Source organism: Mustela nigripes, chromosome 3 (assembly GCF_022355385.1).
Source record: "Mustela nigripes isolate SB6536 chromosome 3, MUSNIG.SB6536, whole genome shotgun sequence".
Taxonomy (NCBI): domain Eukaryota; kingdom Metazoa; phylum Chordata; class Mammalia; order Carnivora; family Mustelidae; genus Mustela; species Mustela nigripes.
This window is the reverse complement of record NC_081559.1, coordinates 139,448,356-139,476,116: the sequence shown is the minus strand read 5'-3', so window position 1 is coordinate 139,476,116 and position 27,761 is coordinate 139,448,356. Positions and strand designations below refer to the sequence as shown.

The following is a 27,761-nucleotide window of genomic DNA, read 5'->3' as shown; positions in this document are numbered from 1 at the left end:
CACATTATTGCCTGTATTACATCATCTATTACATGTCTCTGCATGTAAATATACATATACACCTATGTGTATATGTATATCTACATAATACACATGAATTACAGGTCAAATATATATATTTTATTCCTCACAAATGTAACATCTTCTTTTTGGAAAGTAAGTTTTAGAACTGGATGCCTCAACTATGTCAATACTACATAGACACCATTCTAACTTGGGCTTAGTGGTCAGAAGATAGAAATGGATGTTTTGATTACCTCAAAGATGAAACAAACAAACTAGACAAACACTAATTTATACAAGGAATAATAAAAGGAAAACAAGATTATTATAAAATATGTATAATATGTGCAAAACTCAATATATATATATGCCTATTAGTCCCAGAAAACATTCTGTTTCCTGGAGGAAAAGATAAGCTTATTTAAACCAGTATAGGTAGTTTGATGTTACTCCTGGAAAACAAAGATTATCAGTACAAGAGCCTCCGTAACTTGGAGGGCAAGCAGAACATGGTACTCCTACTTTATAGGGTGCTTCTCCAATCCAATTGCCCCTAAAAAAAGAAAAAAAAGTACAAAGATAACATTAGTGCTCTATTAGTGCTCATTTAAAGAAATGTGCTTGTCCTTAAGCATATGTCTGCATGGATTGACATGTAATGATCTTTTTGAGAAGTTTAGAAAGAAACTGAAAATGATATCCATTTCTTTCTTTTCTTTTCTTTTTTTTTTTTTAAAGATTTCATTTATTTACTTGAGAGAGGGAGAGACTGGGAGTGAGCCCGAGGTGGAGGAGGTGTGGCGCAAAAGGAGAGGGACCAGTAGATTCTCCAGGGAGCAGGGAGCCCCAGGCTGGATCCCAGGACCTGAGACTATGCCCTGAGCCCAAGGTAGACGCTTAACCCACTGAGCCACCCAGGCATCCCTCCATTTCTTATTTACACAGCAACTTATTTTTCTATCATATCTTACTTCTTAAATATTTCTGTCTGCAACACTTAGTATTATCTTAATTTACAGATAAGACGTGAAGCACTACAATGAATGATGACATCATTAGTCATCTGATGCCAGGCTCGATACTCATTCAATCACCACATCTGTGTCTGCCCTGTAACTGCCTTCTAGAGCATGTTGGCAGGACACACTCCCATTTCTAAACTCCTGCTAATGCTAAGAATGGTAATATATATATGCACTTACTATTTTCTGGGAGGCTTAGAAATGATGAGATAAGCAAGAAGTTGTCATGGTAAGAGATTAAGGGCTCAGGGAAGCAATTAAAGGTGATTTCAAAACCTTTACCTATGTGTAAACTCATAGCTTTTGTTTTTAGTAATACTATCTGTTTTTTGATAATGTTAAACACTGTGTTGTCAATCTTTTCATCTGTATTGATGGCCATGATCATAATACTACATCAAATTCATCATTTACAATAGTCAGAAGTAGCTACAATGTCTTACTGTTCAATTATGAGGGAGGTAATAGATGTATTTTCAATAGCATGGTGATTAGCCCTAAAAATAGCAACATAGCCATATTTTGAAGGAAACTGAATGGTCAGGAGGAAATTTCTTTGTCAGTAGTAAAAAAAGTCAGGGTTGAAGATAAGACAACTGTAAGAAAGAGCCTAAAATATGAAACAGGTGGTTCTCATCTTCTTTACAACCTGAAGAAGCCCAAACAGCGACTCTTAAAGTGAATCTACATAAAATATCTGCTGACATCAGTCAGTTTAAAAATTCAGGATTTGGGATGCCCGGGTGGCTCAGTGGGTGAAGCATCTGCCTTTGGCTCAGGTCAGGGTCCTGGGACTGAGTCCTGCACTGGGCTCCCTGCTCATCCCTCTCCCTCCACCTGCCCCTCCCGCTGCTTTCTGTCTCTCCCACACTCACTTTCTGTCTCCCAAATAAATAAATACACACATAAATAAAATCTTTATAAAAAGTCAGGCTTTGATCTACAAAATATTTATGGAGGAAAAGTTACCTATAAAAATGAAATACATGCTGATTAGTGATTCATACCACAAAATGTCATCAGATTCCAAGAACACCCACCTCCATTTAGTTTATTGTATACTCTGCCCTCCGGATAAGATTCCTGGAGTATAATTTGGATAATGACACGTGCTTACTCCAAAACACTTGAGGAGGCCCCTTCTCTTATGAGTGTAACTCACTCCTTTATCCTAATCTCTCCTATTCTATATTAATAATCTCATTTCCCTCTATATCTTTATCCAAAGCCCATAAGTGCATATGGGCAACCTATGCTCTTTTAATGTCATATTTTTCTATTTATTCTACATAACTTTTTGAAATTACACAGCACATATTTTTTGTAACATAAGCTTAGAAATACATTTTATTATGCGTCAAAAGTATTACATATTACAAACTTTTACATAAATCACAGATTTTTACTGAATAGAGGACAATTACATTCAGAAGTAAACCGTCAACCAATGATTTATCCTTCCATTTTTTGTTGTATTCCATCTAATTAAAATTCCCTTCTTTCACTCCTTCCCTCCCTCCACCTCTCTCTTTTTTTCCCCCTAAAAAACAGACTTGAGATAGCTTTATATTGGCATTGGAAAATTCACACTCAAATAACAGTCAAGTTTTTAAAACTTCTTTCATTGCCTAGGTTTCAAAATAATGGCTTTTTTTTTTTTTACAACAAATTAAGCGTTTTAACACAATATCTTAATCTCTCATTGAAAACAATCCGATATCCCACCAATAATAATATTAGAAAAGTCAAATCAATGTTTAAAAACAAAACAGCTAAACAAATGAAATAAAAATCTCTTTCACCATTTGAGTACTCCGTGGCCTATTTATGTCAAGAAGAAGAGTAAAATCTTAATAGGAAAATATAAAGTGTGAAACTGAAAATATCAAGCAAATGCACAGTTTCAATGTTTTTGGTAATGCAAACACATTCTACTTTCCAAACCTAATTATTCCAATAATTATGAAGGGGCACCATGGGGAAAATCGCTATTTTTCTAACTTTGCAAAAACACTGCCACTGGCATTTTACCATATAAATGAGTAATGCAGTTATTTGTGAAACGTTTTCTCATTCCCTCCCCATATTGGCAAAGCTGGAGAAAATCTTTGTTTGGGACTTACTTTGGAAGACACCAAGAGTGTCATAAATCCTTTTGCACATTTTGCTATTTACTCCAAATGGGAACAGACTCATGTATAAATATTGGAAGGTTTTATCGTCTCAAGAGTTATTGTTATCAGGAAGGCATTTTATCAAATGTTAACAAATGCTTATTTATACTCATCTTATAAAGAATATTTATAAATATGGCTATATTTTATAATCTTTGATCAATTTTCACAATACACTTTTATGTATGCCATAAAATATAACTAATGAAAAAATTGTGTTTTATTTTTCTTTAGATTTATTTATTTGAGATAGAGACAGAGTGCACACATGTATACAGGAGAGGGGGAGGGGCAGAGGTAGAGGGACAGAGCTAATCTGAAGTAGACTCCCTACTGAGTGGAGTCCTACCCTGAGACCATGACCTGACCTGAAATCAAGAGGGGGATTCTAACTCAACTGAGTCTCCCAGGCACCCCCAATGAGAAAATTCTAAATTTTCAATACTGAAACTTAAATCATGGCAAAGCTTTAATTTAAAAAGAAGTCACAGCATTTAAATTTCCCTTCTGGCAGTGAATGACTCCTTAGCCAACTATAAAATTAGTAAACTATAATTTTTAGTTTACTCTTAAAGGAAGAAGGACTCTGTTTTGCTTTCCCAGTGAAAAAAATAAGCCAACATTCTAGTACTGATAGCTGGGAATAGTGCAGTACTGATAAATTTCCTAAAAGATTCTTCTCTTTTTTTTAAAGAACAGTCAAAAGCCTGAAAGTACAGTATTTATTTTACAATTATCATGACTAAAAAACGGGTGAAGGGAATTTAGTGAGTTTCTGTATCTCAAATTATTTTGCCCACAATTTTAGCTGGAAATACCTATCTGTGAAAAATAACTGTTCATCTCATTATTTTTCAGGTATATGAGGTCACGGGAGACTTGAGGATTAGAGGCTATTATAATTAAATCTTATTCACATTAAAATAACTAGCAGACTGGAGATATTTAATATCATTAAAAGTTCCAAGAAGTAGAAGCCAGCCTAGTACTTACTTTGGGGCATAGTTGCATACCAGGTAAACTGCACGTCGCCACACAGCTCCCCAGACATTCATGTTTTGACAAGTATGAATTGCACATCCTACCCGATTGGAGGTGGCCCAAACCATCTGCAAAAATAAACCAATACATCATTATTGAAGCTAAAGCTAAGAAAATGCATATTCCCCAAAAGAGTAAGAGCATTGTTGAAACTATGAATCAAAAATTAACAAGACAATTGAAATAACCTGTGTATAATGTGTGCACATGGGGCCAAAACATCTCATAGGACATCTGGGGTTGCAATCCTGAGGATATGGGAAAGCATAATCTTTCACCTCATCATACCACGGCTTGACCAACTGGAGAATAGAGCGATATCTAGATACCAAGAAAAAAAAAGAGAGAGAAAGAGAGAGTGAGAGAACTTAGAGTATAGCAGTCGTAATTTATTGTGGACTCATGTTAAGTTGTAAGTTAATAGTTCTTTTTGCAGATTATTCATGATGACTCAGTAGCAAACCCATACCTCATAATTACCACCATCACCTATTCCTCCAAGTAGGGCCAAGCTTGAAAATGCCCGGGACTAAAGCAAGTGAGACTATATTCGTTTAAGTATATGTCTGGTTGTTTCAAAAAGAAAAATGCAAATTTCAGGAATCTTCATCTTTATCTTGTTTTATATTGTTAAAAATTTCTCCACCAGAATCATATATACAATTAAAAATTAGATAAATAAATTGTAGTTGTGATACTAGAATTAAATGTGTTTTTTCCCTTAAACTTGATTCACTTTAATTTTAATAATAGCACACCTGATTTTTCTCTTGTATATAGAAGAGAATGGGTCTTTGGAATCTTGGATAATGACATTCCTTGGTGATGGAAAAGTTAGCCTATCACTGGGAACAGACTTTCCCATAGTTGAACAGACATATATGACTATAGATATATGCAACCATGGGAAAGTTTCATAGACACAAGAATGGTTTCTGCCACACTGAAAAAAATTTCCTGAGGTGGGAGAGTTAGGGTATAGGCTATAACATATGCCTAATCCTTTCAAAGATTCTGTGACGTAAGCAAAGAATACAGGCTAAGAGAGCGTGTTCCAAGGGTGAAAGGGGAAACTGGTCTTATTAGGACCTTTTAACCAATTAAATAATCCTTGAAGACATCTGAAACAGTCCCAGGCCAAGCATCATTGCCTGACACATAGTGAGCACTCAGTAAGTATTTGCTTATATTACTTGAAGGTGGTATCACTCCCCCTTGGGGTCCCTAAGTAATAAAATGTGTGGATGAACAGTATCAGTGAAACTGCTTCCTACCTTCCAGTTCGTACAGAAAGGTTTTGGCCCAAAAATCTCAGTAAATAAGAAGGTCCATGGTCCCAAATGCAAGTAGCTGCCCACGCCTCTGCAGATTTTGCAAGATTTTCATCCCAAACCTGTGAAGGGGAAAAAACCTTGAGCTTTACCAGTTTTGCCAGTAACTGACAAAAGTTAAGAGGAAGAAATGGTACTACGATTTCCTAAAGTTCTTTCAATTCTGGTTTCTTAGACTATTTTCACTAAAGAAAGCAAATTCACACCATTGATATTAAAAGTTCTATAATGTAATATGATTATATCACAGAAAACATTACTGTTCTTACAGTGTCATCCAAATCTGAAGTCCAAATATCAGTTTTATTAACAGAGGGACTAACAAAAATACCACATCCATCTAGATGTAGCTTGGGGACACATCATACTGACTACTGAATTTTTAATCCACCCGAGTCAACTGATTTTCCTTAGATGTCATCTTCATAACAACGAGGAGCGATGTTATTAATGTATCTTAAAAACTAATATCATCAAATTATTTATTCAAACTGATCTACCCAAATTAATAATGTCTAACATTATACCGCAATTTTTAAAGGTCAAACTATATTGTTGTGTAACGATTCCCAAGGAGCCTTCATATTTTACAACATTTGAATCTTTGGTAGTAATAATAGTATGAGAACTAAATTTTAGTGTGTATGAACTAGAAACAAATTATGATCAAGAATAATTTGAACTATGCCACATAAGACTTCTTTGAAAATATAGTATATTATAATTCAATTAATAAATTAAGAAAAATAGTATTTGTTCTCAAAAAAGGAAGTTGTTTACATTGATAAGGGTGTTATTGACGTATAATAACTTTTATTTAATTAAAAAAACCTGTGGGACAAAATTGAATGAGCCTTAGATTTAATAGATATTTATATTAGTTACCATATAGATTGATATTTTCATTTCTAAAACTGTATGGGGAAATGAAAGCAAGAATTTGTGGACCTGCCAATTATAAATCAACCTAAAATGGTAATCTATTTTATTAGATGCTTCTGGTACAAAAACACAAAATAGAGAATATTTATAATTCTTGTAACTCAATATACAAAAAATGCATTCAAACATTTTCCCTAGTAAAAATATAATTTAGTAAAGTATTTTTCTTCTCTGTAGAATGGTTTTAATTGAAGTTGATAGTTTGTATCATGACATTATTTCCTAAGTTATTTAAATATTTAAATATTATTCTAGCGCTCTGAAAAAAATTTGTCCGAATTTTGACTAGATAGTAGCATATGTTAGAAGGTAAGAACTTGCATGAAAAAAATACATGTCAATTTTATGATTACTCAAATTCACATGGAGCTCCCCATAGGAAAGTGTATAGATGTTCTTCTACTGATCATTATTTTTCTGTTTTTCATTATTTTATCTTATTTTATTTTTTATTTTTTATTTTATTTTATTCTTTATTTTTCTTATTTTATCATTCTTTGATGACTTTCTCCTTCACCAGGTTGTATGGAGATAAGTAAGACTCACCTACATTAGGGTTGATGGTCATGAGTTCACTTTGAGTTATAAGCTTTCAAGAAACTCATGAGACTGCTTGACTAGGACACAGGGAGGCTTAATTTTACACAAGGATGATGGGATACATATATTTAGTTAAGATAACAATGTATTTAAGGGAAGAGAACTTATTTTAGTGACTTTGAAATAAAACAGGCAAAAATCAAAATAATGGATGAACTTTTCCAGAGACACTTTCATCCCATGAGGCCACCTTCAAAAGAAATTTGTTAGTTACTCTGAAGTTGTTTTAAATTAGGAAAGCAATGTCATCTTACATATACTTATCTAGAATTACATTAAGGTAAACATAAGGTTTGTATAAAATGAGAAGTATTTAGAAAGAATCTGGAGCAATTCTATAGTGACAATGGCCACATCTTAAGGAACTATAACAAGACACACTTTTCTAGAATATCATCTGCCAATTTTGAAGATTAAATTAAATGTGGCAAAATATTACACAATGCCATTTTAGTCGGTGAGCAATCGATGATATATACAGTATCAAAAACTGAAAACACTCTATCATGAGAAACTTTGTACTACAGTTTTCACAGTTACCTAGGTCAGAGATAAGTTTTATGAATTACTGTTTCAAACTCCTCCTTTGTCTTATCTGTAAAAATTTGGGCAAAGTGTATCAACAGTGTGAAATAAATTTATAATTAAAGTCACAAGATCTAAGGACTGGAATTAACTTTTAAAAACATTGGGGTACCTGGGTAGCACAGTCATTTGAGCATAGGACTCTTGATTTCAGCTCAGGTCACGATCTCAGGGTCTTGAGATCAAACTCCAAGTCAGGCTCCACACTCTCTCTCCTGCTCTTCCCTTCTTCCCCACTCTCTTTCTATTCTTCTCTCTAAAATAAATAAATAGGGCGCCTGGGTGGCTCAGTGGGTTAAGCCACTGCCTTCGGCTCAGGTCATGATCTCGGGGTCCTGGGATCGAGCCCCCATATCGGGCTCTCTGCTCAGCAGGGAGCCTGCTTCCCTCTCTCTCTCTCTCTGCCAGCCTCTCCACTTACCTGTGATCTCTCTCTGTCAAATAAATAAATAAAATATTAAAAATAAACAAACAAACAAATAAAATCTTTATAAAAAAGTATTTGTTAGGCTGATAGTGGATTTATCTAGTAGTTATTCTTTTGAAGTTTTCTCAATCAAATATGGATTATAGTTCACTGAACTACAAAATAGCATAATTAATTCACAAAGGAATTCCAGATGGCATGGCATCAAAAAATTATGTCCCCTGATGGGTTCTTAATTAATTGTAATCACTTGGGGAAAAAATGCATCTAAGTATTATTTACATATTGAACTACAATATATACTCAGCTCAAGAACTGCTAAGAACACTTTCCTATAGTTTTATCCTAAAATATAAGCACAGCATGGCACAGATAACACTGACCTGAAAATAAAAATATCGTGTTCTAACCCTAATTATACTACTAAGATCAATTATGGTGAAGACATGTCAATTATTTTCTCCCATGTACCTCATCTGTAAAATAAGATTGGATGAGGTCATTTCTGGGGAGCCTTTCATCTCCACTTCTCATGATTTAATATGCGTGAGTAGCACCAGCATCAAAGCCAGTAAGATGTATGTTATACTGGTCTACAACTTGCTCAATTCTAGCCCTTTCCATTCCATAGAGAGGATAAAACCAGATTTTTTTCAAAATAATTAACAATATTTAAAGCTGTTAAGAATTTAGAAGTAATTTACCATGTATAAGTCTCTCTTTATACTCATTCATATATTTAAAAAAAAAATTTTAGGGGCGCCTGGGTGGCTCAGTCATTAAGCGTCTGTCTTTGGCTCGGGTCTTGATCCCAGGGTCCCAGGATCCAGCCCTGCATCGGGTTCCCTGCTCGGCGGGAAGCCTGCTTCTCCCTCTCCCCCTTCCCCTCCTTCTGTTTCCTCTCTCACTGTGTCTCTCTCTGTCAAATAGATAAATTTAAAAAATCTTAAAAAAAATAAACTTCATATTTTATATGTCAAAATCTGTATTTATCTGAAATATTTCCACTCAAAACATCAGTTTGGATATACAGATGAATCCTTTATGTATGGCTAAAAGCATTTTTACTTTATTAAAATGTTGGCAACAGTTGGGGGGGGGGGATGAACCACAATTTCATTCCCCAAAAATATCTTACATGTACAAACCTTATTAACCATGATAAGGGATTTTGATTAAGAAGACAATGTATTTAGAATTACTGATGCCTACATTTTTAGGCATGAGTTTCTATGTATAAATATTAAAATAAAAATTTTGGGGAAGATGGTTATGGAGAAGGGATAATCACTTTCTTCTCTCTCCATATTTACTTTAAAGGAACTGATGGGAGGGATTTCTGCCTGTCTCTATGCTCCTGAAGGAAGATGCTAGAGAGACTGATAGGCATGGACTTCATCCCACCCCCCCAGAGAGCTGGTCATTTTGACTCCCCTTGGGAGACATGGTCCAGACATACCCACTGCAGGAGAAGTCAAAGGGGCTATACTTTTTCTTGCTTCTTTGTCCTCAAATAAGGCTCACACTCATTCTATAGAGAGGGGAAGATCCAGCTTGAGTAGGGAGCTCTGAAATTTAAGAATTACATCAACCACGTCAACGGGTGAAGTTAAGATCTATGTTTGCTATCTGTCTTTCTTCTGGAGTTACAGCTTCCAGGAGTAAATGGGTACATTATTTATTCCCTTAAGATCTAGTGGTATTTAAATTTATTAATATGATGAGAGGTCTTTGAGGTTTGAAAATAGCAAGCAACAATAACTTTATTTAATAACAGTAGGAGATTTCAACAAAAAAATTGTGGCTATAGGGAGTGGTCCAGTATGATCTTCTTTTTCCTATCCAGAATCTCTAAATTATAGTGAATGTGGCGAAGCACAACCATGTGAAAGAACTCCTACAACTTACGAAGTTCAGGAAATGAAGATGTAAATTGCTTAAGCATGTAACTTAACATATAGGTTTCTGGATGCTTGATGGGTAATATATCTGCTGAATTTTTCTAAGTAGGTGCAGCATTTATTTGAAATTATTTTATTTTTTAAAAGATTTTATTTATTTATTTGACAGAAAGACAGAGAGAGAGAGAACAGCAAAGCAGGGAGACCAATGTGGGACTCGATCCCAGCACCTAGGGATCATGACCAGAGCCTAAGGCCGACAACAAACTGACTCAGCCACCCAGGCAATCAGAAATAATTTCAATATTGGATCCTGCAAATACAGCAACAGAAAAGAGCACACATGTGCATTCTATGGAATGTCTAGTAAATATGTAACATACTATTTGTTACCTTTTGTTGGAAAAACTAGATATCTGATACTTGGATTTTATTCAACCAGGTTGAACATCCTGTATTTTTGGGTTTTGCCCTTCTAAATAGGTAAGATGAGTTCACAATAAATTAAGTTGTAAACACTTAAAATTTGATCTTGCCTCCTAAAAGTGAGGCAAAAATTAAGAATATTATGCATGGAGGCACCTGGGTGGCTCAGTCGGTTAAGCATCTGCTTTTGGCTCAAGTTATAATCCCAGGGTTCTGGGATTGAGCCCCACATCGGGCTCCCTGCTCAGCAGAGAGCCTGCTTCTCCCTCTACCTCTGCCTGCTGCTCTGCCTACTTATGCTCTCTCTATTTCTCTGTTGAAGAAATAAATGAATAAAATATTTTTTAAAAAAATATTATGCATGGATACTCAAAAACATTTACAGGACATGCTAGAAATTAGATATTATGATTAAATTAGTTCACAAAGTAAAGATGGCTTAAAACAGTGTGAGGTGTGTCCTATTGCTCCAAATGCTTTTCTTCCAATCCTTGCTGTTAGAGCCATTTAGTTGGTTGGCCTATAAAAGGACTGATTTATCTTTGTACTAAAATATTCATCATGAACTATTCTACTTGTAAATAAAAGTTAGCATCTTGTCTGCGGCAACCACATAGTTGGACTAAGCCCTAAGAGATATCCCAAATTCAAACTGATGTCATTTAAATATCTGCAAGAGTTCTGGCTCCAAGAAATAGGAGGTGTATGAAAAGAATGTAGATTCTCATCAAGTTTAGAAGTCTTTAGAGCTTGAGCCAAAGAAATACCAAGTCAAATCAAAGAATGTTGCAGTATGGGAGAAGTTTGCTGACTTTCATAAGCAGACAGAAGAATTGAGTAGTGACATGATCCAGCCAGGGATAAGGTTGTTTTGCCAGCCATCCATGAGTTTTGGTATCCACAACACACTGACAGCCAGAATCATGAAGCACATTGACATCTGAAGTACCCATCACAGTCAACATCTTGGACAAGAAGTGTACTCAGACTAGAAGGCATCCCTAAAAATTACTTGGGAATACATCCTCACATCTTTGACATTGTTTGAAATGAAATAGTGCTTTTTAAAAAATGGGTAAGATATTTTAAATCCACACATAAGATTTAAATGTAGGACTGTTTGAAAGAATCAAATTTAAGGTATTAGGAAAGAATTTCTGGCTAAGGAACCTGTGTGTACTTGATATTAAAAATCTGTAAAGGTTAAGAAAATGTGCCTATTAAAGCAACAGGTTAGACTTGTAATTTCAACATAAGTACATCAGTGAGTAATTATTTAACGTGTTTTTAAGTTGAAAAATATTAGAAAAATCTTAAATTTTTAAAATAGCACTGCACAATTTAAAACTGAAGAGTCACTGTATTTCTTAGACTTTTAAGATCCTTTAAGGGGAACCTGGGTGGCTCAGTTGGTAGACTGTTTTCCTCCTGCTCAGGTCATAGGGCCGAGCTACATGTCAGGCTCCCCACTCAGCAGGAAGCCTGCTTTTCCCTCTTCTCTTGCCCCCCACCCTGTTCATGCTGTTTCTCCCTATCTTTCTCTCTCTGTCAAATAAATAAATAAATAAATATTTTTTTTAAAAAAGATACTTAAATGTATGAAAATAATTTTCAATAAATCAATTGAAATACTTTTAAAACCCAGATAAATGAAATGTATACATGCGGCTTAGTAAATTTAATTAATTAATTCTGCTGGTAATAAATATTAAATAAATGTGTCTGTCAGAATCCTAGATTTATAAATAGGACAAAAGATTAATGAATTGTGACTAAATTAAGGAAGAACCAGGAATACTAATTTTGGCCTCTTGAAAGAATCTATTCTGCTCATGGATAGTATCTTTGAAGACATAAAATGCTAAAAATAAAAATAACACACTTTGAATTTTCAGAGGCACATTTCTTTTTTTTTTTTTTTAAAGATTTTATTTATTTGACAGAGAGAGAGAGAGAGAGATCACAAGCCGGCAGAGAGGCAGGCAGAGAGAGAAGGGGAAGCAGGCTTCCTGCTGAGCAGAGAGCCCGATGTGGGGCTCGATCCCAGGACCCTGGGATCATGACCTGAGCCGAAGGCAGAGGCTTAACCCACTTAACCCACTGAGCCACCCAGGCACCCTCAGAGACACATTTCTAAATTGGTTATTGTCATAGATACTATGGTGACAATGCCATTGGAGAGAGTTTGGCGTGTCCCATAATTATGTTGCCATTTCTTATATATTTTGAAAAAATGTAAAGTTAATTTAGACAGACATGCTTTGAGGTTTTAAAGAAATAACTCATCTAAGAATGTTTGATCTTTTCCTAGGTTAGTCAAATTGGAAAAGGGGTACTGGCTTACGAAAGTGAGAAAGAACCATTACAAAGAAGTTAAGTGATGATAAAATTATTTCCTCTGAGGGCAGCCAAAAGCTTTTAAAAAGCTTCACATGCATGATTGTGGTTCTGATTTGAAATTGGTTGGTTTTTCCCTGTTAGGTATAAATGTGCCCAAAAAGGACACTGAAAGTGGAATATAGAGACCCAGTGTTAAACCAGGCAGGAGGGTAGAAATGAGCTTTGGTAAGACTAGAGAGGGATGGGTTGAGGTCTGGTTGGGTGGGGCAGAAGAAGAGAAAATGCCTTCTTATGGCAAATTCTGGGCATTGGTTAAACTAATGAAACTGATTCTACTTTATAGAAGGAGATAGTTAAAGGAATTTGATTAAAAAAATTCCCTCAACCCTCAAAAATAACTACAAAATATGGGAACACATTACATTACAAAATAACAAAGTAAGGTCTGAAGCATTTTTTTTTAATTAATTAATTAATTAATTAATTTATTTATTTGACACAGAGAGAGATCACAAGTAGGCAGAGAGGAAGGCAGAGAGAGAGAGAGAGAGAGAGGAGGAAGCAGGCTCCCCGCTGAGCAGAGAGCCCGATGCGGGACTCGATCCCAGGACCCTGGGATCACAACCTGAGCCGAAGGCAGCGGCTTAACCCACTGAGCCACCCAGGCACCCATTTTTTTTTTTTTTTAAATGCTTAAAAGAAGATAGCTTGGGTGGCTCAGTGGGCTAAGGCCTCTGCTTTTGGCTCGAGTCATGATCCCAGTGTCCTGGGATCGAGCCCCGCATCTGAGGGGGGTCTCTGCTCAGCGGGGAGCCTGCTTCCCCTACCCCATCTGCCTTCTTGTGATCTCTCTCTCTCAAATACATAAATAAAATATTTTTAAAAAATGCTTGAAAGAAGATAATGAAGACTTCCCTCAGGTAGAATGAGAACTACCTTTCATGTAGGTGGGAGAGGAAAATTTCTATAAAAAGATGATGTAAAGTGGACTCTTTTTTTAGAGAGGATCATTGCCAATGACATAAATTTATTAACAAGAAACTAAAAAAGGCCTCTCTTGACCCCTTTTCATCTTCCAATCAACCATCATTCTCTCCTTTCTCTTGCAATTAAATTCCCTGAGAGTTGTCTTAACTGAGAATTCCCAGTTTCTCTTCCTCCCTTCTCTCTTGAGTCCACAACTGCACACTCCCACCCCACCTCCACCGCACCTAAGCTGCTCTTATCAATGTCATCAGTGGCATTTCTTGGTCACCATTTTACTTGTTCTAGCGGCAGTGTTTGGAATGCCTGACCACCTACTCTTCCTGGTCACACCCCATCTCTTGGTTTCAGGACCCTACATTTGTCTTGATTTCTTCAGGTGACTGCTTCTCCTTATGCATGCTGACTCCTCCTCATTTCTCCAATCTCTGTGTGCTGGAGGGTTCTCAGGACTCGGGCCACATCTATTTCTCTTTTTCTCCCCCTTTGGTTCATCTATATTCAAGGCTTCAGAAATCTCATCCAATCTCACAGATTGAAATACCATTTATATGCTGGTGGTATGGTTCCACATTTTATCTGCAGTAGTCGAATTCCAGACTACTTTAACCACCTTACTACTTTCAGTCTCTACTCAGCAAACCACAAACTGAGCTCCAGAGAGTCACAACCCCGCTTCACTTCCTAGCCCCTCACCAGCTATTCCTGTAGTGTTCCTTCTGCCAGTAAATGGCATTGCCCATCTTCTCATTCAGGAATCACCAGTTCTGTCCTGCTACACTGTTACATTAGTATACCGCTGCTGTTGTGCTATAAAAGCAGAGCTGAGTGGTTGCAACATACGCCATATTTACTACTTGAAGAAATGACTACAGAAGAAATTTACCAACTGCTGTTGTAGTCGCTCTGGCCAAAAATCTAAGTGGTCATCTTTACTCTTTCTTTGCCTCATAATCTTAATCTGTTCCATCAGCAATTCCCTTCAAAATACTGTACATTCCGAATACAACCAACTGCTCATCACTGTTACTGCTACCACCTCTGTCAAAGCCAACATAATTTGTTATCTGGGTTACTGCAAGAAACTCCTAACTGAAGAAGTGCTTCGTAGCCTTGAAACCTCAATATATAAATTAATGAGGGCATGGATAAAAGATAATAATACATTCAGAATTTGAAGTAAAAGTACTTAAATATGACTAGCGTTTAGGAAAGAAAGTTCCAGTGCTTTAAATCTATGTATGGCTAAATCTGCGCTGTGAAATTGTACTTGACTTAAGTGCTTTGAAAATATTAGAGCTCTGTATAAATATAGTCGTATTCAAATGACCGTGTTGGGGGGACGGTCTAGTAAGGAAAATGAATAAAGTAGTATTGATTGTAAGATGGCAAAGTTGCATGTCCAGAGGACAGTTACATGGGGAAAAAATAGACTCATAAATGAACAAATCTGCCCCACCCAAAGAGGCTACTCCTCTCTAACCAATTGCTGACAAGTAGGAAGTGGGCTTAATGTCTCTAGAACTTTCCCCTCTTGAGGATAATCTGGAAATACAGGTGTATATGTAAAATGTATCAACTTTAACATTTGACAAAATATTTTTAAAAATGTAAAATTCTGTACAGTTCAATATCATGCAGAGCAAATTGAATATGCCCACTAATTAGAATGGTTGATGGACCTACAGTTTATGAATTCTAATGTAAGGTATCATTTTCATAATTACACTCACATGGATGTGGCATCTTCCTTCCTAATACCCACAGATGGTGGCAGGAAAGTGTTCTGGAGCCACATTTGCCCCAAACCTCCTACAGCAGACTTACCACACATGGGCTGCTGTTTTGTCCTCAACAATGGAAAATGCAAGAAACACATATTTTCAGATTAACCAATAGGACCTCAGGTAATGCATTCATCTAGACAGCCAGTAAATGAATATTCATTGGGAGGTCTTGGGTACTGTGAATTCAACAGTCAGTAGGGCAAACATGGACTTTATCTTAAAGTTTAGGGAAGAGACAGATAACAAAAAACATTAGCAAACAAATAAATGAATAATTGCCAACTGTAATACATCACAAAAATACATTATTATATAACAAATTATATATATATACAATGTATGTAATACATTATATTAAAAAGCTCCAGAAGAATCATGTGCTACTTAAAAGTTTGCTTCTTTTAAAGTTCCCTTAGTCAATCAAGTATATTCCCAAGTGAGCATGATATCATGTTGCAGACCCAGAAGGCCCACATGATATTTTGTGAAATTAGGTATGGAATAATTTCAAGTGAAATTTTGTGATAGTGTAGAATTATCACTGGGATAATTTTTCCTTTGGGTTAACCCATTAATTTGTTCAATGTACAGTCTCTTGACAAACAAGTGGATATTTAAGCCACGTAATATTTTCCTCAGCTCAGTTTTGTGTCCTAAACCATGATTGAAGAAATTTACCACTTGGGAAATTACTCCAGGATCTTCTGGGAAACTTTCAAGAAGATAGATGCTTAGCACAATCCTGGACTTATCAAATCAATGTTAAGAATGGGGATCTTAAATGTGTGCTTACAAAGTAGTTCTGTTCTCTTCTGATTAGAAATAATTATCTAAAGCCTTCTTGGTGGAGAGGCATTTTGATTGCAGAAAACTTTGGGCCTCCCCTCTCCTCTCCTGTTCCTACTCACCCCCTGCCACACCACATGGAATGCTCAAGAAGAAGGGCATGTTTCTGATAGTTAACATTTATTAATTTTCACATGTAAGCACTTATATCAGTGTCCTTCTTCTATACTCTGGTCTGTTATTGACTGAAGTTTAAATAAAAATTAAAAATAACATTTTGTCCTGAATATGCCTCACTGTCACAGATGCTAGATGTTAAACTCCATGAGAATATTTATAATGTGTAGTCAAAGAACACAGAATTATTGGAGAGAGAGAGAGAGATCATTGTGTATGTTGCTATACAAATGTGCTAACATCATTCGCTCTGAGAGTGACAATTTCAGAAGAAAAGAACATGTATTCTGTGGTTACCTGGATATGAACACAAAAATAACATGGTATTCACAGAGCTTATTTAGACATCATGGAAAATCTAAGTGGCTTTATTACTAAGATATTACAAATAACATGGGAAGAAAAATATACAGAACTTTCTGAAAATCTAAAACCTTAAAGAAAAAGATACAAAATTTAAAAAGACCCTGCCCCTCTCTCTGCTCGGTGGGGAGCCTGCCTCCTCCTCTCTCTCTGCCTGCCTCTCTGCCTACTTGTGATCTCTGTCTGTCAAATAAATAAATAAAAATCTAAAAAAAAAGACCCTGCCCTAGGCCTGTGGGGTGGGTGTCTTTTTATGATAATCTGTGACCAGCAAGGAATAACTAACCAGACCCTAAAAAGGAAGTAAGCCATTTAAGGTGCTCAATGGTAATATCAATAGAAATGTTTAAAAGGATTTAAGTACCCTGGTTAGCTTTCTATAAAAGACCAACCCTAAAGGCCCTTACTGTCAACCCTATGGGGACCCCTTTCACTCTTGAGAACTTTTTCTGTATCTTCACATAATAAACTTCTATCGCTTTATTCACTCTCCTTTGTCTGCGAGATTCATTCGTTGACTCTGCAGGTCAAGAACCTAGCTCTCCTGCATCGTATCTGTCTTTCTATCTACCCATGCTTTCACTGTCTCTCTCTATCAAATAAATACATAAAATCTTTAAAAAAAAACCACAACTTTCTCTTCTGCTTATACCATCATTTGTGTTTCTATTGTCTGATTTATCTTTGCTACATATCCTATTTTTCTGCTTCCTTATATGTCTGATACTTTTGATGTCAAACATCACGAATTTTATGTTGTTAAAAAAATAATTCACAGACCTGTACCCCTGGGGATAAAAATATATGTTTATAAAAAATAAAAAATTATATTAAAAAAAATAAAATAAAATAAAAAGGCAATCACTTTCCACTATAATGACACTGAACCTGAATTTAAAACACATAGATGTGACCAATATGCAATTCATGAGGATACAAGAATATGATTCAAATCAGCAGAAGGTGCCTGCCAATTCTGCAAACTTAACTTTAGGATGCATTCACAGAAGTAGAATAAATGGAGAACGATTTGTCATTGCTACTCTGCACTTCTCAGATCACATAAATTCTAGGCACCTCACTGTAAGAAGAGCACATATGTATTGGAACCCAACTGGAATGACAACAGGATGAAAGGACATTCCTTGCTCAGAGCCACTCTGCTCCCATTTCCCAAAACAATTTAATGGACACCATTCATGTGTGTATGTAAAACAGCATGGAGTAAAAAGTGTGAGGGGAGTACACTGATTTTCTATTTATTTAATAGTACGATTCTTACCTTTTTCAGTATTTTTAGAAGGCAAATATCTCTTTGCAACCTTCCCTGATAGGCTATGTTGGCCATACTCTGCATGCAAGAGGAGGCATATATAGATACTTAACACAAAGCAGCTAACGGCTAAAAAAAAGCTGGGTGATTTGAGGTTAAGGGTCTGAGACCTCAATGTTCACAGTTCTCAAAGACTTGACGCACTATCACAATGCAGAGTTTTCCTATATGGTTACCAAGGGTAGAAAGAATATTGGGAATAAGATTTGATTCCATGTGCAGAAATACTTTCTAATATTCAATGAGGTCCTCAGATCAAATACATGTAGAGAAATACCTTAGCCAGTGGTCTCAAGAGCAGGAGATGCATACAGGAAGGGGAGCATGTAACATATGGCCTTTCAAAGCATGGGCTTTTTTGTCCTATAGAACTCCTTCTCATCATTTCGGTTTACCTGCTGGGTGATGTTGGTAAAGTTATTTATACTCTCCAAGTTCCAAGTTTCCTGTTTCTAAATGAGAAAAATTGTCTTCATATTTCAAGACTTCTTTGATGGTTAGACAAGATCATGACAGGAAGACTATTAACACAGCCCTAGGAGGACAATGGTGTAGTTAATGGTAGACATTATTATCACTGGGGATGCAGGCACTGGAATGGTGGTGATGACGAGTGAACTAGAAGGCTACCTAAAATGTGAAGCAGTGTAAAGTGTGCTTTTGATCATGTTATCTGGCAGCCTAAAGTTTAAGAGACTCCAAGCTTTAATCTCAACAAAGCAGGCATCAGATAAAGTGAAAACAGATAAACCCTGAAGCAACTAAATAATCAGAAACAGAATTGCATATAGATAATAAGGAGTTTGCTTTCAGAGGAATTAACATCAGATGGTGAAAGATAAAAATTAGAGAATATTTTAGATATCTTAAAACTTACTAATTCCCCTCCTTAAATCCCTCTTTAATATATGTTTTATCTTTAAATTTTAAGATCATTTGTTGATGGATTCTAGTAAGAATTCTCCTTCCCACGGAAATATAATATCCATCACCTACTACTTAATACTGGAAATATGAGCCAGGAAGACATTTTCATGTGTGGCTAATTTTTTTCACCAACTCAGTGTCGCAATAATCTAAAAACTGATTTCTTGATTGTTAAACTATCCTGTGATACACAGGCATAGCTCACATCTTGCCAGTGACCACGTGGTCAGAAGAATTCAAATGCCTTTCCGCCTACCTACTGCCTGCAGAAAACATGATCTCGCTGGAATGCAGAGAGAGAGATTTGGTAGAACGTTCACATTTAATGAAATTATAAGACATGAATTTGATGCACTTTTTAGGAGAGAAAAATAATTGTGTCCTGAAGCAACATTTCTCAACTGTTTCAGTTTGGAGTATGTGGTGTGAAATTTTAAGAGTCATGAAAAGTTTATTCTAAAAACACAACTTGTTGGGCATTATTCCATATTCACCTAAAAAAAAAAAAAATGTTTGGTACCTGATGTAGACACTATGGATAACAGGCTGGAAACGTTTGAACCTCATGCCTCAAGTCTGTGATATATTTTATGCCAAGCATTTTCCTTGACCAGTTTAAGCTGTTAGTCTTGATTTTTCTCTAACCCCTAACTACACCATTCTTCAGAAATTCTCATAGACTATTAAACATCTCATGTTCATAACTATTTAATGGCCACTGACTAGTACATGCTTTTTAGATATGTTAAGTTCTGTGAATGTTACAAAAAATAAAAAATTAAAACATTAAAAAAAAATAGATATGTTAAGTTCAAGACACCAGCCCAGAGCCAGACTAGTCAACCCCTATTATTCTGAAATCCTCTGATTAGCTTTCAAAAAACCTTATCCTGAGCATATCCAATGAACAAGGTGGGCTTGGTCTTACCCAGGCCCCTGAAACAGATTTGGATTTGTGTGGATTTAAGCCTCAGCACTTATTAAAAAAAAAAAAAAAAAAAAAGTACATGAAACTTTCTTATAAAGACTCTTGAGTATATTCCCAGACATAAAATCATCCATCCATACTGTCTCTGTGACACTACCTTACCCCAATTATGCAAAGTGGTTCATGTTGATTACCAAAGTATACTCCTATCCAAAAATGTTTATAGTAGAGGAATGTTCCCTCCCACATACTAGCTACTTTTCCTAACCTTTGTAGAGGTGTACCCTGGATAATAAACCTGCAGCCACTGAATGACTACCTGAAAACTGCTCTTGATTTTGTGTTCTTCAATCTGAGAAACCCAGCTGTCCTTCACCTTGAAGCCAGAACAACCTCTCTGAAATTCAAGTGAATTATATAACCTTCCTGCTTAAAATATTCAGTAACTTCCCTTGATTTTATAATAAAACTAAACAAGTTTTTGCCTGCCTTCTCCAGTCTTATCAAACATCATTTTTTTTTTCTCTCATACACAACATCCAAGTCATACTGAATTTTTACCCTTGCCTTCAATGTACCATTCACCTCTTAGAGCACCCTACCACACCTACTCCACCTTCCCTACTTCAACACCTTCAGCTTAAGTCTGGGCTAAATATGTTTCTTGTAATCCCAGAACACCCTGTATGTTTTCCTACTTTAGCACCTAACTCACAGCATTTGCACTTACTTATCTGCTCACAATTCTTCCTAAAAAGAGTGTCTTTCTGCTCCCCATTGAATGCCCCAGCCCAGTGCCAGGCACAAAAGTAAATATTGTGGAATGAAGGATAGAATAATGAATGACTCTTGCCCATCAGACCACTATAGCCACGTGTAAAGAACACGTGGCTATAGTGGTCTGAATGCCCAGAAAATGTTAGAAGACTTCATTCAGGTGTTCCACAAATATTTATTGAGTCTTCTCTGTGGAACAGATATGAAGCTAGGTTCTACAAATACTCAGCAGGAATACAATAGATTTATTTTTCTACACTGTTGTATGTGGTCAAATATCATTTGCCCTCAAAAAAGCAGTGTTGTGGGGCACCTGGATGGCTCAGTGGGTTGAAGCCTCTGCCTTCAGCTCAGGTCATGATCCCAGGGTCCTGGGATGGAGCCCCGCATCCAGCTCTCTGCTCGGCAGGGAGCCTGCTTCCTTTCCTCTCTCTCTGCCTGCCTCTCTGCCTGCTTGTGATCTCTGTCTGTTAAATAAATAATTAAAAAAAAAAAGCAGTGTTGTAATACTAGGAAATATAGTTGACATATATGTATGGACTTCATGAGATTCACGGCTTTTCTGTCTACCACCTAATGGTAAGGTTCTGAATCATACTGTGTTAATGTTTCCATTTGCACTTTAGAGATTGAATTCAGAATGGTCACAAAGAAAATGTTCTCTACCTTCAGCTGGCTCCATACATGAAGAGTTGAACATTCATATATAAGTAACAGTAAGTAATATTAAGCAACATGCACCTTGGAAGAAAATTCCTACAAAATGTGCCCAGTCTCTGTTAGAAGCCAAGACACTTAAAAGGCTCTACATCTATGAGAACAGGAATGTGGAGTTCCAAAAGCTCTGAAGAAAGTCTGTCAGCAGTCTTTCTCAGTTCACTGCTGGCTGGCAAACAGGTCTCAGGAGGCTTTCTAGTAGTAGCTTTCTAGTAGTCATAAAAGCATTCATCGAAAAGATTTAGGTTAGACACATCAAATTTCTCATGTTTATAACAAGAAAATTGAGCTATCCTTCCCAAATGAGAGGAAAATGTGCCATCTGGGACAATATAGGGTTTCATTAAAAAAAAAAAAAAAAAGACAAGGATAGACATATCAAGTGTTTGGTCAACTACTGAATAAAGAAAAAAAAAGGAGTTTAACATCATCAACATTCTCTTCCACATAAGGCCCAAATGAACAAAATCAGCATTTTCATTATTCCTGCCTGAATCATAAATTATAGTAAGCAAATAGTATTTTGGCTATTTCCAAGGATGGATTAATCTATTCTCCATTCATTCATTGGAGTCATGCTTTCTGTTACTTTACTACCTGCCATGACTTGGTAATTAGTACTTTTCTCTTTTCTAGAAAAGTCTAAGAAGCCTTAAGTCCTTTTAGCTCTGCAAAAAATACTTGCAGACACCAAACAAATGAAATGGATCACATTATCAACAGAGTCAAATTATGTTACACTTTCTCAGCTTTAAGTTGCTTGGTTCATATCTGTCATTATCTTTTCACTGTCCCTCACCTCTTTTTCCATTTTGTACACCGACTACAAAGACTGTGATTCCACACGCCATGCTTCAGTTAGCTGTTCATACCTGTTGTGGCGTACGGGCAGGTGTCTGACTCCTTCTTACCTAAAGAAGTGGCACTGTTAACTTAGTGATTGCCATTTCCCCAGTCAACTTCATTGACAATTTGAAATACATCAACTTCTAGGGCCATCTTTCCAAACTGCAGCTCTGACGCTACTCTAAAACTTCGATAGCCTCCTTAATCACTTTTCTATGAAGTGATTCTCAGTATTTTCTCAAACTCCTCAAAAATATGGCTAACACATTATACTCCTCATCTCCTGGTGATTTTGTGCATGCATTGCTTTATCTGCTATCAGTCAACGCTTCCCCTTCCTGGACATCTATCTCAAATGTCCCTCCTCCAAAGAACCTTTCTTGATTTTGCCAATAAGAGATTATCACTTCTTTCTTTGATTTCTCCATGATATTTATCTGTATCTCACTGATTACATCAATCCTACACAACAGTGCATTATATTCAGTATAATGCTGAATTATATGCTTAGTGTTTTCTTTCTTTTTTTGGTTTCTCATGGTTTTGTTTATTACTCTAAAGACAAAGATTTCTGTTATCCTCTTATGGAAGGAACTCAACATTTTTAAGATCAATTTATTCAATTGACCTGTATTCAAGGAATATCTTACAAATTCTACTCTATGTGTGAGTCTTGCAATTTCATTCTTTGGGGGAGATAATTCTTATTCTAAGAAACTAGTGTGGTTTGTGGTTTAGAGTCATGGTTTAAGCTGCCCTTAGAAGAATGAAAAACAGCTGGTGTCCAAGAAGCTCTGGAAATTTGTCAATAAACTAATTGTGGAACAGAAGCCAAGAGTAAAGAAGTTTGACTTGCATATCTTAAGCCCTATCTATTGTATTACTATTTTTTTAAAGATACTGTGTTTAGAAAATTAGATATTTTAAATATGTATTTTTTACTAAAATCATGGACAAAATATCCAAAGAAATATTATATAACTGTAACATAAATGTCAACACTCCATTTAAATTATTTCTACTTTATTTAGTCAAAGGTACACTGACATAACCAAGTACTTAAAAGGAGATAAAATCATTTAATTTTGAGGGATTATTTTAGAATTTAGGAAAAATTTTTGTTTTAAACTTTAGGTGAATGTGATAAAATATCATTATACATGATAATAAAATTTCCATTAAAATATATATCAAAATTGATGCTACTTGTAAACATATAATGATTCATAGAGAATTCAATTAAATCATCAAATACATGTTGATCACTGTCTATACTCAAGAACTGGTTCAAAACAAATAGAGATACAAAGGTGAATAAAAATAGATTTAGCACCCAAAAATCTTGTAAGAACTAAAGAAATAAGTATAGATTTTGATATTGATAAGAGCAAAATAGCAGACATGAAGGGTTATTTATAGCAGTTAAAAGAACAAGAAATTGATGAGGTGCCTGCATGGCTTAGTTAGTTAAGTGACGGACTGTTGATTTTGGCTCAGGTCATGATCTCAGGGTCCTGAGATTGAGCCTCCAATAGGGCTCCCTGCTTGGGGTGTGGAGCCTGTTTAAGATTCTGTCTCCCTCTGTCCTTCCCCCTTTAAAAAAAAAAAAAAGGAAAAATTGAATATGGTCGTGAGGGTAAAAAAAAATCAATAAAGAATATAGCATTCTGACAAAACTTGAAGGTCAGGGTTGTAAATCATGAAATAAGTTAAGGAAGAGAAAGATGAAGAGAGACAGCCTGGAAAGAAGGTTCAGAGAGAAAAGTTGCGGATGAAAGGAACCCCCATCTTGCCAGCACGTTTAACAAAAGCCCTGAGCTAAAGACCATCTTCAAGGAGGTTCCCGCAGCTACTATCACACACTGATGAGGACTTAAACAAGTGGCTAGTGGTCCTGGTGAGCTAAGGGTCCTAAGTGTTTAATTTACATAATAAGTGTTAGGAATGGAGCTCACTTTCAGACTGCTCACAGTCCAAATCAATGCTGAACAGGTATGTGGTAAATTGAGATCTATATTTTTCGCCTGGCCTAGAGATTAGTCATTTACAGTTTGTGCTGCAACCTCCAAGTAGCCTCTTACATTGTAGTTTCCTCAATGAGTCTTCATGAAGGATCCATGTGACTTATTTCAATGACTTCATTTATTCAAACAGTCTTTCTAACTTACAATTTCATTAAATTGAACACAGTTTTCTAACCAAACTAATCAGTTTTGTCCTTCTCAGGGCCTTTTCCATTGCTCTTCCCTCTACCTGGCAAGTTCTTTGCTCATCTATCAGTGTGGTGGACTCCCTCACCTCTCTCCAGGACACTCTTAGTGAGGCCTTTCCTGGCCATCCTATTAAATTTCACAATCTCACCACAACCTACTTTATTTTTCTTAACAACCTTATCACCTTCTAATGTACTATGTACTTTTAAAATTTATCTTATTTATTGTCTGGTTTTCTACCCAGGAAGCCAAGGACTGTCTATTTTATTCATGAATGTAACCCAGTGTTTAGAATAGTGCCTGACATATAGTAAGTGCTCAATAAATAATAAATGAGTAAGTACATGGGCAAATATGCAGTATTTACATGACAATTTGATACAGTTATATTTAATTTTATAGAACTTACTGTTCCAATTACTACTTCTCATTACCTTAACTGAGTGAAAGAGGATTTATAAAACATCTACTGACATAACCAGCACTCTATCTGGTTCTTACAAAATAAATCATATCTTAGCTCCTATATTGAGAAATAAAAATAGAATAGAATAGAATAGAATAGTAATACTACAAGATTTCAGCTGGCATTTTAAAGGAGGAACAAAGATACCCTGACACCTTCAGGGGCTCCCCCCAGTGGAGCATTTAATAAACTTAGCCAATGGAAAGATGCTTTCCAACACAAGCATTGGCTTTGAAATTCCATAGATCTAAATTCTAACTCCATTAATACCATTCACTGTCCATGCCACCTTGACCTACTCATCTACAGAAACAATTAGCCAAGTCATTGACACATAGAAAAAAATTAAATAAATGCGTGTGGAATGAATGAATACTTGATCAGTGGGGGAAAATATAGCCAGAAAGGATGTGGCTATTTCAACCATTTATACTGTGTTGTACCCCACCTTTACTCATGATGATCCCTCTGCCTTCAATATCATTAGAATAGTGAATTGCATTATATATAGGTTGGTTATTATCTATATTATTATTCCCATTTTAAAGATAAGGAAATGGAATCTCACACACATTAAGTAACTTGTCCAAAGTCACAAAGTAAGCAACAGTGTTAGGGTTTGAACGCAGAAGAGCTCACCTCTAAAACACTTCAGCTGTCTTCACCCTACTTTTGTCTACGTAGTGTTGTGATTGGCACCAGGAATTATTTCCTAAACCCACAGTCTATATATTATACTTTTCTAATCTCATTTAGAATCTTATATATATTTCTCTCCTAATTTATGGTAACTAAAAAACTTATTTGTTCTTTTTTCTATATCCATATATCACCTTCTAGAAAGTGCTGTTTATCGGAGGTCTATTTTGTTAGGCTCTGATCTACTTGCTCAGTCCTTCAACTCATACTTTCCTGATTACAGCCCTGTATGGCAGGTACTATGTTTATCTTCATATAAAAGATGATGAAAATGAAATGAAACGTTCATACAGGTTGTATTTCAGGACTGAGGTTTGAACCCAAACATTTAGATTCCAAAGTCCATTTCTTAACCATGAGGGTATAATGCTATTCCTAAACCAGGACTGATTATATCTCCTCTTCCAATTTCTTTACAGAAAACTCCTAGGAAAGTGCATTTTCATAGAATCTAAATTGTACTTCTATGAACTATGACTCTCTTACTTTTGGCAAGTCTATTTTCCCTCTAACTTTGACTTCTGCCATCAGTCAAACTTAAAAAGCTTATTTAAGTAGAAGAGATGAATTGAGAAACTGAGAAAAATACCAAATTTTAGGTCACTTATAAAAAGGTGTTAGTGGTACCACCTCTTCTCCCCAACTTAGAAAAACCAGGCTGTGGTCATCATTGCCTTAAAGGAGTGTCAAGCTGTGCTCTTAGAAGGTACTGGACTCTAAACCATAAGCTTACATAAATACAAAACACAAAATAAAGCAACTTAAAAAAGCACAGCTATCCTTTCAGTATCAACTCAAGGGTTTTGTTTTATTTTTTACTTCCTAAGTATTCTTAAGTAGAGTGATTTAAACATAGAGTGCCTATTTTTAAAAGAGCAAAGAATGTGTTCATGGCAAGTTGGAACAGCGTGCAAGTGTGCTGGCTTCACTGTTATCTGAACGACAAAGCATTAAATCACAAAGAGGAAAAAGTCAGCATGTTCTCTGAAAACACAAATAGATTAGCATCAGGAAGAGCTTTGTCCCAGAAAGGGAAGAGACACCTACCCAAAGATAAATTATGTACACAAAACCTATAATTTAAAAAAATTTTTTCAAGAAATGTTTTAGCTGAAAAGTATGACTATTAGTTAAACAAACACAGAAATATTTCCATGTGAATATTTTTTAAAAAGTGTGTCTTTCAAATGTGGTCAGTCAACTCACCCCATTCTTTATCTCTGTTTCTTATGTAAGACCAGATTCATCAGTGGTTACGGAACTCACAAAACAAAATGAGAACCTCCCCTCCCTTTAATTCTATGATGCAACAAAATTTAAGCTTACTAGGCATATAAGAACCTTTCCTAAGTTAAAATGTATAGCAGAGGGACACCTGGGTGGCTCAGTGGGTTAAAGCCTCTGCTTTCAGCTCAGGTCATGATCTCAGGGTCCTGGGATGGAGCCCCACATGGGGTTCTCCCCTCAGCAGGGAGCCTGCTTCCCCCTCTCTCTGCCTGCCTCTCTGCCTACTTGTGATCTCTTTCTCTCTCTCTCTGTCAAATAAATCAATAAAATCTTAAAAAAAAATGTATAGCAGAGCTCCATATCCCTTAACATATAAACACTCTTTAGGTTCTTCAACGAACAATTTAAATCCAGCATCCTCACTCGGAACTCAGAGAAAACAAATTCCTCTTACCATATATTCCATGTTTGCTGCCGGTGGGAACACCTTGCCCCGAACTTGATTATGGTAATCAAGAATGGCGATCATGTCATTCTGCGAAATGTAGCGCTTCCGCCTGGCTTTGGGGATATCCGCAGAATCTAGTTGTGCTTTCAGTGCTGCTTCAATATCAGTGAAATTATTGGTTGGCGGGGATGAGTCAGTGGAATTGAGTAAGACCACGGCACTTGCTTCACAGAGAAGGGAGAACAGGAGTGCACTGCTGACTGCAGAGACTGCTATCATTTTGAGGAATGG

The 27,761-nt window shown here is 36.1% G+C and overlaps 1 protein-coding gene across 1 annotated transcript; it reads right to left on the bottom strand.

The window, feature by feature from the left end:
• Positions 1-373: 373 nt before the first annotated feature.
• Positions 374-27,761, bottom strand: PI15 (peptidase inhibitor 15). The gene is made up of 5 exons (XM_059392887.1): positions 27,477-27,761; positions 5,515-5,633; positions 4,429-4,561; positions 4,193-4,308; positions 374-556 (listed from the first exon to the last, which is right to left on the bottom strand). Exons 1-5 carry the CDS (start codon positions 27,747-27,749, stop codon positions 421-423), a joined length of 777 nt encoding a protein of 258 aa, XP_059248870.1. The 5' UTR covers positions 27,750-27,761; the 3' UTR covers positions 374-420.

What these genes read in the sequence shown, in the direction of transcription:
- PI15 (XM_059392887.1), bottom strand. Translation starts at nt 27,749, where the DNA reads ATGATAGCAGTCTCTGCAGTCAGCAGTGCACTCCTGTTCTCCCTTCTC. An exon ending in CTTTCTGTACGAACTGGAAG is followed by an intron (nt 4,562 to 5,514) that starts GTAGGAAGCAGT and finishes CTTGGTATCTAG; the next exon opens with ATATCGCTCTATTCTCCAGT. An exon ending in GTATGCAACTATGCCCCAAA is followed by an intron (nt 557 to 4,192) that starts GTAAGTACTAGG and finishes TTCTTTTTTTAG; the next exon opens with GGGCAATTGGATTGGAGAAG.